The sequence below is a fragment of the Poecilia reticulata genome, chromosome 15 (assembly GCF_904066995.2).
Source record: "Poecilia reticulata chromosome 15, P_reticulata-male-v2, whole genome shotgun sequence".
In the NCBI taxonomy this organism is placed as follows: Eukaryota; Metazoa; Chordata; class Actinopteri; order Cyprinodontiformes; family Poeciliidae; genus Poecilia; species Poecilia reticulata.
This window is the reverse complement of record NC_088844.1, coordinates 28,661,965-28,673,046: the sequence shown is the minus strand read 5'-3', so window position 1 is coordinate 28,673,046 and position 11,082 is coordinate 28,661,965. Positions and strand designations below refer to the sequence as shown.

The 11,082-nt window shown below is 41.1% G+C and overlaps 1 protein-coding gene across 3 annotated transcripts; it reads left to right on the top strand.

Annotated features, from left to right (window-relative positions):
• The first annotated feature begins 670 nt into the window (after nt 1-670).
• Nucleotides 671-6,090, top strand: fignl1 (fidgetin-like 1). Of its 3 annotated transcripts, none has more exons than XM_081616540.1 (2): nt 671-1,029; nt 3,340-6,090. In XM_081616540.1, exon 2 carries the CDS (start codon nt 3,357-3,359, stop codon nt 5,235-5,237), a length of 1,881 nt encoding a protein of 626 aa, XP_081472666.1. In that variant the 5' UTR covers nt 671-1,029; nt 3,340-3,356; the 3' UTR covers nt 5,238-6,090. The 3 variants fall into 3 exon arrangements, with proteins under 3 accessions (XP_081472666.1, XP_081472665.1, XP_081472667.1); XM_081616539.1 differs by having other exon boundaries at nt 674-933; XM_081616541.1 differs by lacking the exon at nt 671-1,029 and adding an exon at nt 1,042-1,134.
• Nucleotides 6,091-11,082: the final 4,992 nt, after the last annotated feature.

Here is an 11,082-nt window from a genome sequence, read left to right as displayed (position 1 = left end):
GAACAATTGAAAAGCAGTCTCAGTCATTCATTCATTTGTATATTATCTAATCCTCATTGAACTAATTGAAGTGTATCGATTTCAATAAAATACAATGCAACAGTTTAAACGAAGTTTGTGTAAAAATAACTAAAGATCTTACTTCAGATAATGTGTTAATATTTTTTCTTGGGTTTTAATTTTTGGTTACATATTTTGTTTAGGTATTCATTTCATATCTGATGCCTTTCAAAAGAGCCTTGTGCCATTAATGATTCACAGGAAAGCAACAGCTTGAGTAAAAAGTTCAATATTGCACAGCTTCTGTTGGGCTCATCAACGTTGCCACTCACAAGATGGCGGTGAGTCTTCTGTGGTTATCACGTTAAGGCCACAAGATGGCGACGTAAACCTTTGTTCAAACTGGAACGTTGTTATTCACAACTTCAAGGGATATTATTACAAAGTTTTAAGAGAAATATGTTCTCTATAAACTCTATGTAGAAGAAAATTCTCTATACTAAACAATAAACATAATTTGGAGAATATTTGTTGAATTCTAAATGTATCTGAACGACAACGTGTAACAAGTTTTGGGCCTCGTTCCATTCTCGTTGGGAAAACGTTTTAAACTGAGTTATCTCTACTTTTTTTAAAAACAAAAAAATGTTTGTCGGTTGTTTAAACAGATAACGTAGTATATTTTTCGCTGATTATCCGAAATTCATTAAAAAGTGACGATGAAAATTCTCGTTGTAGGACTCCGACTCTTTAGAGAGAATTGGGACGAGACAGGAAGTGGTGCCACGGAAGAGGAAGCCAAGTGGCGGGAATCAAGAGTGAAATTACAGCGCTTTAAAGTGGAACAGTGATCGTACCAGTTAGCGTGATAAAGTTCGCTGTTTCGTTAGCATCTTTAACCTGGTCAGAGCTAACAGGAAGGCAGTCCCGACTGTAAGTGATTCCGGTTATTCTCAGCGCTGTGACGTGGTTTGGGGTGGAGGTATCAACTGTAAACAGTCCACGTCTGGAGGACATGAAATTATGGAAGTTAGTAAATATCTGTTTAGCATAACTTCCACATTTTGCCACTTCACAGCAGCAAACTCTGTCGTATATTATTGGGACTCCATGAAAGTACACAAAGTTCTGCATGTTCGCTTGGAAATATGGATGTCTGCCCGAGCCCAACAACCTGTTTGTTTATGTTTGAATATGATAAGTCTGTTTAAGTTGCCCCATTTTCCAGTTAGTGCTCCCAAAGTCCACGATATTCCCACAATTAATTACTATGGAAAGTTTCCGACATGGAATATTCTCTTAAATCCCCAGACTGAACTTCCCTTGAAAAGTTTTCAGACGTTTCCTGGAAATAAGATGTCTCCATTGTGTGACTTTCTCCTTCCTTGTTCTATTTGTTGACGTTCTCTAACAAACATCTGAACTGGATTTATATGGATATTGATCTGGACTCTATTTACTCATTTATGAACATTCCTGTTGCGATAGATTTTATTTGAAAATATCAGAGTATAGGAGGATAAACACAAATGCAGGTGATCACATGTATCAATATTAAAATACCAACAAAGTTTGGAAAGTGACAGAATATATAAAAGTTCAAGAGGTTTGGTAGCTGCTGTAAATGTGTTTGAAATTGTGATTTTGTTCTTGCTGATTATTGCTCTTCCAAGGACTTAGAATATAAGAAATGTAATTTTTTATATATACAATTTGATGCAAAATTTTTAGTGTTTGTAAATAATAGAATGAAGGTATATTTCAATAGTTTCAGCAGCTGAAATCAGATATTTACATACACTGTACAAAAATTCAGTTTTTAAGTAAGATTAAAGTTTTCCTTTTTTTAGGTCAGTTAGGTTGTTAAATACTGAAATTACTTGGTTTTGTTGAATGTCAGAATAACAGATAAATAAAAAAGATGTCTTAAATTTAGTTCAAATGTAAAAGTTTACCTTCATTTTGTGGGTTGCTTTCGATAATCAATTCATCTGGATTATTCCGATTAATTGTTTCATCCATGCAGTAATCCGGCTTTTTATGCTACTTTAGGAATAATGGCTTCCTCTTTTCTGAGCAGCTTTTCAGCCCAACTGACTTTATTTTGAAATAAAGTATTCCCTTTTAGATCTTTTTTAATATGTTATAGGTAATTTTATGTGTAAAAAGTCATTTTTTTTCTTCAGTAGCTTCCTGGTCATGTGACTCTGACTCATAATCTACTTGACTAAATAGATGAGGCACATTCATTTTTTCTATTTTAATCCTTTTTATATATTTTAGCAATTTTTTTGTAAAAAGTATTATTTTTCTTTAATAGCGTCCAAGTCATGTTACTATTAAGTCAAAATCAGTGTAAAATTCTTCTGCTAGACAATTTTGTTGAGGCACACTCATTTTTATTCCATTTTAGGCCTTTTTATATTTTTTAGAAATGTATTTTACTATTCGGCTTGCTATACACTTTTTTGAACATTTAATAAATAATGATAGAAAATGTTTTTATATTTTAGGAAAGTAATGTTCTTAGGAATAAATAAGAGAACAATTGAAAAGCAGTCTCAGTCATTCATTCATGACTGAGACTGACTTTATTTCAAAATAAAGTCAGTCTCAGACTTTATTTCAAAATAAAGTCAAAATAAACTGACTTTATTTTGAAATAAAGTCAGTTTGTGACTTCAGCCGGCTTCTCGTCAAAGTCTTTTGGTTTTGGTCAGCACACTTTGCAACAAACCATGAAACCATCTGGAAATATTGGAAATATTATGTGATTCTTGCATTTATTAAATAGAAATAAATCTACTGACCCTAAAAGTGTCCTCATTAAGATTTAGTGAGTGCTATCAACACCCAGTAACTGTGACTATGAACATCAGTTAGCACATTTAGCAGCAATTACAAGAGGTTGATGGACAGCGCTAAGACCCTCCTCCTGTTTCTGATTGGTTGTTTTTGGTCAGACAATCTTTTTACTAATCTGTCTCATAACAAACTGTCATCACATGGTTTCAGTTTTAACAATTAAACATTATTTTTGCTCATGTTTTTATATTTTGGAAGAGGTTTAATGAGTTAAAAAATAAAGAAATTCCTTGGGAACATTTTCAAAGTAGCACCATAAAATCAGTGATTTTTTTTTTTCTTCAAAAACCGTGTGAAATCCTGGAATGACTGAAATATGTATTTTCCTCTGAATTCTGCTTGCTTGTTTTTTTATTTCTCATCACGAACCGTGAAGAAGAGCATTTTTCTCCGTCTGCGTCAGGTGTGGAGCGGGCCTTGGCGTTGACAGAGGTCATGTATTTTTCATAACGTTTGTCCCCTCTCCTCCATCAGGCCGGAGCAGACCAGGCATGAGTGGCGCACACCTGGAGGAATGGCAGCACAGGTCCTTTGACATTTCATCTGGCAGCTGCACACCTGAACAGAAGGCCGACGCCTACCGGGCCCACATCCTCTCCATTCAGTATGCATGGGCAAGCTCCCAGCTTTCTCAGGCCGGCGCGGCCGGTCTGCTCAGGACCTACTCGGAGCGCTACGCCGCCGTGCTGGACTCGGATGACCCCCAAACGGGGCTCAACAACTACGCAGAGAGCGCGCTCCATCTGGCCCGCAGTCAGAGGAACCTCAGCGACAAATGGGAGTCGTCGCTAACGGCGGACAGCGTGCTGCAGATTCCCTCGGTGCAGAGGATGATTCAGGCGAGTTCAGGAAGAGAAAGTTTCCGGGTGGCACCAGCAGATGTTGACATACCTGTGGGACACGAGAGCAGAGGGGACCCCGGCTCAGTGGAGGTTCAGTTTACCGCCAGTCGAGCACCATCCAGCTCGGAGGTTAACAACGTTACCAGGAATCTAACAGAGAGACCGAAAACTTCAGATGGGATCTCAGTTAATCCAAGCGTTGTCCCTCGACCCGCAGAACGACCTCAGTCAGCGTTTGGTTCTTCTTCTTCATGTGGTCCTTCAGGAGGCGCACAAAGCCATCAGTCCTCATCCTTTCCCTCCTTAAACCCGTCCAAACGGAAGAACTTTTACAGTCCAGACAGAAGCGATGGCGTTAGCGGGCAACATGGAGGTCCAGGGGTAACCGAACCGCGCGCCGTGAGCAACTTCAAAACCGCCCGGGAGCAGTTCATCGTCGATCAGCAGAAGAAACACTCCCACCAGCCCCAGAGAGGTCACCCGCCTGGGATGGCGGCGGCCATAAAAAAGTCTCTGGGGGCCAACAGATCTCGAGGGGCGTTCTCCAAGTTTGTGTCACCGATTCCCCGGCCGGAGGAGGAAGACGGCAGTAAAAACTCCAACCCAGAACCTCAAATCCTGGACGAGCGACTGAAGAACTTTGAGCCAAAGATAGTGGAGCTGATCATGAGTGAGATCATGGATCACGGCCCGCCGGTTGCCTGGGACGACATCGCTGGCCTGGAGTTTGCTAAGACGACCATAAAGGAGATTGTGGTGTGGCCCATGCTGCGTCCCGACATCTTCACCGGGCTCCGCGGACCGCCCAAAGGCATCCTGTTGTTCGGGCCCCCGGGAACGGGGAAAACGCTCATCGGAAAATGCATCGCCTGCCAGTCCGGTGCCACCTTCTTCAGCATCAGCGCCTCGTCATTGACGTCCAAGTGGGTGGGCGAAGGAGAGAAAATGGTCCGGGCACTGTTCGCCATCGCCCGCTGCCACCAGCCGGCGGTGATTTTCATCGATGAGATCGACTCCCTGCTATCCCAGCGGACGGATGGGGAGCACGACTCGTCCCGCAGGATAAAGACGGAGTTCCTGGTTCAGCTGGACGGCGCTGCCACGGCAGCCGATGATCGCATCCTGGTGGTCGGCGCCACCAACCGGCCCCAGGAGATTGACGAGGCCGCGCGGCGCCGCCTGGCAAAGCGGCTGTACGTGCCCTTGCCCGAAGCGCGCGCCCGGCGGCAGATCGTGACCAACCTCATGGCGCGGGAGAGAAACCACCTGAGAGGACAGGAGCTGGAGAGCGTGGTGGCGGCCACGGAGGGCTTCTCCGGCGCCGACATGACCCAGCTGTGCCGGGAAGCTGCCCTGGGCCCCATACGCAGCATCCAACTCAACGACATTGCCACCATCAGCGCAGATCAGGTGAGGCCGATTCTTTTCGCCGACTTCCAGGAGGCCTTGAAGACGGTTCGACCCAGCGTGTCGGCTAAAGACCTGGAGCTGTACGAGGACTGGAACAAAACCTTCGGATGCGGACGGTGAACTCATCTGCCTCCGCTTGAGGCCAGCAGGTCCTTTGACAGAGTGAATAAAAATCTTTGAGTGCTGGAAAGCATGACCTTTGAGTTCATGTTAATAACGCAAAACAGAACAGAAAATGTATTTATTTTGAGTTTGATACACAGATCAAAAGGAATTCTTGCACAGAAAATGTCACCTTTAAGTTTCCCACAGACTGAACATTCTGTCCGTCTGTCAACAGGTGGGGGAGGGTCTGAACGCCAAATGCAGTCGGGGCATTTCTTTCACTGGCATCTCTTCATTTTATGCACAGTTCAGCAGTTTTCATACCATAATAATACAAACTCCACTTAGGCAGACTGTGGTATCAGTAACTGGACAGTTACCAGTTTATGGTGGTTTTATGACTCCAGTGTTTGTTACCAGCAGGGCGGCGCGTGGAAGTACCTGAATTTGACCAGTGGTGAAAATCTCAATGCTGTGGTTGTGAAATGCAACAAATCCACCTGAAAAGCTTTGCGTATTAAACTTTAGCTAAAGGATTTATTGCACCAGCTCCTAGAAATAGTTCCTCAAACTGAATCCAGTTTGCTGCTCAGATGTTTGGTTTTTCCTCTTCTGTATTTGGATAAACTTTCCTGAAGGTTTTTGGTCTTTCAGTTCTTTTATTTTGAAATCTTGAGTTTCTATCCTGTCTGTTTTCTATTGTAACGTGATTTGAAGTTCACGTGCCGCACCTTGTTGGCGTCACCAAGCATGTTCCACCTTTTATTTTATTTTTAAAGCATGAATGTCGTTAGGAATATTTGCTCAAAACATCATATAAATGTTATATCTGTAAAGTTTATAACCCAGAATAAAAAAATGAAACATTTTTCTGTGTTTCTTGTGCTCAGCGACTCGGTTCTCCTTGCTGATCTGATCCACAGAGGGCAGTGTCATCCCTTCACGTCTCCCTGTCCTGAAACCTTCCTGACTCTGGATGTCTTAATAATATCTACGGAAGTTGAGCAACACTGAGAGAATCCTAAGTTTCGTGAATAATAAAAAAAAGTTTTCATGTGCTTTTCCTCCCTTCCTGTTAGAGTCAGCCGTGGAGTCGACAGAAAAAAACTGCTTCTGCAGCTCGACTGATGATAAACATCCATGTTCCTGTTTCGGCTCAGATCCTCATCCAGATACTTGATGATTGGTTCAAAAGTTTTTATTTGGAATATTTGCAGTTTTTTTCAGGTGGTTTTAGCTGCAGGATCATCATTTTTTAACAATCACTGGACATTTTCATAATGTCATTGTTTTATCTGACATATCAACAGAAGGGTTCATGCTGAAGTCTTTCCACAATTTCTCATTTCAATTTAGTTCTGGACTTTGACTAGACCATTCTAACATATATTTATTTTGGTCTAAGCCACTCCATATCTGGCTGCATGTTTAGGGTGGTTGTCCTGCTGGAAGTTGAAGCTCCACCCCGGTCTTCCTCATGCAGTCTGACTCAACTCTGACCAGCTTCTCTGCCTCTGATGAAGAAAGATGAGTCCACACAGTGAACGTCTGTGACCTGGTGGGTTTGTAGTTGTTCCAGGATGTTATTTCATACGCTAATCCTGTCCTGAACTTCTCCCTGAATACTCTGAAGTGTGGAATATTCAATACAATTAATTGCCTTTTTAAAGAAGAAAAAACTATAAAGGTTCTGGTTGTGTTTCTGGTACACCTGTAAATCTGACACATAAGCTACATCTGCTAACAGATGGACAAAGAATTTTTTATTAAAATGATTGAATAGTACGCTGAAAAAGAATATTGTGTTCGTTGTGCTAAAAAGAATCAGCGTGTCACTGCGGCTATTCAAGCCTAAAGTAGCATCTCGATGCTAAACATGTAGCAGCAGCAGCAGACTGTCAGCGTTCACAGCGTCCATGTTTCCAAAGAAGTTCCAGGAACTATTAGGGCTTCTTGAAACATTTTGTAAAAAAAAATGAAGCTTGAAAACACTAAAAAACAATACTAATTTTTTGTTGTTGAGCTCATACATTTTATTTGTTTAATAATCTAGCAGCAAAAAGATGTTTTGAATTGAAAATGTTATTTTCTCTGTAATTTTTGATAAAAATGCAATTAAATAATGACAGACCCTGCAATTAACTCAATTAAAAAAATATTGAGCCTCTCTCCACCACTCAGTTTTTTAACTAAATTATTTTTGTTCTGGTAGCATATATCAATTTTATTTACAAAACTTAAAAAGTACTAAATAATGAACTAACTGTTTATACCATTAGTTGCACTGGATTTGAATACAAAGACAAATCAGTCCTATTAGAATTTTCACTTTACACTTTTTATGTTGCTCTGTTACATAAAATACACCGAAGTTTTTATAGCAGCATGATAAAAGTGAATAAGTTCTTGGGGTGTGAATACTTTTGCGCTCAGCTGTAAACAGACTTTTACAGACTGTGAACAAATTAAATGAAATTTTCATGCAGAATTAATGAGCAAATCTTTGAAAATCTGGAGGACCATGAAAAAGGACTTTCATTTATTTTTCATCTTTTTGTCAAGTCCCTGATAAATATTTCAGACTTGTGTGCTTGGCCACTCTATTGAAACTTTGTTGAATTAGCCAACAGTGAAATCAGTCGCACACACACACACACACACACACACACACACACACACACACACACACACACACACACACACACACACACACACACACACACACACACACACACACACACCCCCCAGGGGTCTTTCTCCGAACACGGGGACTCCTCACAGCTGGACCGGGACAGATGCACAGAATTCCTCTGGTGCTGACGGGATCCATCGGGTCCGGTGAGTATCAGCTGAAAAGTGTGCCATATGGTGAGAGCTTGTAGTGGAGCTCACATCTGGGCCGGGCGTTCACAACTTACACAGCACATCTCCAGGAAGGATCTTAAATGTGTGTGTGTGTGTGTGTGTGTGTGTGTGTGTGTGTGTGTGTGTGTGTGTGTGTGTGTGTGTGTGTGTGTGTGTTAGTGGTGGGACTTCATTAATCATTTTAATCAAGTTAATTGCAGGTTCTGTAATTTATTAATCATATTTATCAATAAAATAAGCAGCATTCTCAATTAAAAAACCCTTTTTGCTGCTAGATTATTGAATAAAAAGACAAATTGGCACAATAACAAAGATATTTATTGTTTTTAATCTGTTATTTAGGTTCTTCAACCATCAGATTGGAGCAGAGTTATTTTATCCATTCAGCTTTTCGGTGTTTCAGGAACTGATGATCATTAATGGAACTTCTTTAAAAATATGGACTTTGGACGTTGCTAATGTAGCAGCTGCGCACACACACAGTCGCGCACACACACAGCTAACGTTAGCTGTAGCAGCTAACGCTAATGTTAGCTGCTACAGCTGCTATTAGCATTTAGATGCTATTTTAGGCTTGAATAGCTTTGCTGCTAGGCTAGCTCCTTTTAGTTCAACTCAAACACCACAAGTCTTTTCCCGCGTCCAATCAGATCGCTTTTTGAAGCAATAATTAACCCCCAATAGACTTACAGTCTATCCAAATTATATTTATTTTGATTTTATTTACAATCATCTTTAATGAGCTTCAACTGTTAGCAATTTGCTACATCACAAAATGATTATTTCCCCCTCTCGGAGAATTCAGTTCAGAATATTTTCGACCCACTTGCATTGGTTTCTTCCACCACCAACCACTGAGCTAAAAGATCAGACCTGCAATCTGCACTGGTTACATTCTCATCATGAACATTAATGTCATTACTTTTTCACCTCTGAAAAAAAAAACTGAAATAGTTGCATTTTTACACAAAGAATAATATTAAAATCCAATATTTTAATGGACCACGATAGCGGTAAATTTTTTAAAGTATTGTTTGGTAGTGAAATCTTCTCATCTTGTTTGCTGATTTCTGCTCCTGATCTGTGTTTGTTGTCAGCGTTGCTCCAGAATATTACGTAGGCAACATCTGACTGCAAAGAATATGTGGGTTTGTCTGTATTTATAGCTGAACTGGATATGATTCATGTATACAAACAGCAGTTACTGAGTCAAAATGAGAAATCTTCTGGAAAATAATGAGCCTTACTGATGTACATGCTCCTTGGTATAGATCTGCTTTCACATTCTGAAAAAAGATGCAGTGGAAACAATCCTTTACTGCTCGGTCTTACAACAGACTTTTACATTTTTAAAAAAAATATTTCAGTGTGAGATTATGCTTCGGCAAAAATCTGAATTTATCTCAAGGATTTTTAAACGTCTTCACCAAATAGATGTGGAGGTTTCTGCGGTCGCATGTAATACTATAGAAATCAGAAGTGGCAAATAACTGCCAATGAATGAGGCAAATTAAAAATATTCAGCTTATCAAAATGTCTTGTGGTGAATAACAGGAGAAAAAAAACAGTTTCTGTCTTTTGTAAATTTCCCAGGGTGTATAGAAAATATTTTTGGAGGGGAAAAAAATTCCTTACTCTTAAAATAGACATCCATGTGAAATATATCTGAAAGGTACAAGCAGACACATTTTTACTGCAGACTCTATATTTCAGTGCAGTCTGGCGGCTCTGCAGTTTAATCATATGCAGGGAAGAATCCCGTAAACGCAGAAATGCGCCGCATATTTGGATCTTGATGAGCCCACAACTGGAATCGGTCGAGTCTGCTTCTTGAAGGGTATTTTAGTCAGCAAAGGGTCGAAAAGGGGAAGTGAGATTTGGGATTCGGGTCGGGCCAGATTTGGTTGGCCAGAATATCCCTCTCATGCAAATATCACTCCCCCCTCCTGCAGAGTCCCAATCAAGCATGGGTGCGGAGAGGGGGTTCCACGTTGGCTGCAGCTGCTTCCCGTTCCTGTTCAATCAAACAGCCGCCATCTGGAGGTGGCCGTCTCCTCGCAGCTCCGCACGGTTCCTCCGCTGGCCCTGACTGCGTCTCTCCAGACAGGCCTGGCCCTCAGACCGCCCCCTACCCTTCTACAGGCCTGGCCTTCCTTTCTGTCTGCAGGCGGATTGCTCTTTGTCACTACAGGCGCATCTCAACAAATCAGAATGCTATTAAAAACGTAGATTATTCCAGTGATTCAGTTTCCAAAAGTACAGATTGGGACTAAATAGAGATGATTAGCTGTAAGGGAAAAGCCGAAAGAGAAGAAGATTTTCCAATTGCTGCCAAGGGAATACTGCGCTTGATTCGCCTGCAAATTCCCCAAGTACTGAATGAATATGTTTCACAGCTCTGTAACTATGACTATAACAACATTAGCTATGTTTTCATCCAAACTTTAAAATGTCACAGAAAAGGAAATGCACGTTGTTTCCATGTACTGGTTTGGAGCGACTCAACCAGGCTATGCAAAGCTAACGTTGTCAGATGTTGGCGCTACACGTGACTGTAATAAACAGGAAGTAGAGGTTGCAAGTTAGCCTGGACCACACTTCTCAGAAAATGGAGAAAGTCCTTTCCTCCAACAGAGGTCTGGACTTTTACATTGTTCAGGGTTTTGTGCCTCTGATAACCCACAAAAACATTTGGTACCTCAGAACTTAGTTGACAAATGTGTTTCCATCTCAAAACTGTCTCAAGCGAGAATAAAGATGTTTTTTGCAAAATTGAGGAAGCTATTCCAACTTTTCAGCCTTTTCTAATGTGATACTTCAATATGTGCTTAGAAAAACATTGATAGACGTACGGCTACTGTCTTGGTCCAATTTCAGTGGCCACACTGAGGTCCAGTTACTGCCAGACCTGCATAATCCAGGAATAACCCAGTTAGAACCGGTCTGAGGCTAAAAGATCTGAAAATGCTACACATTATGCACCAACCTAAAGAAA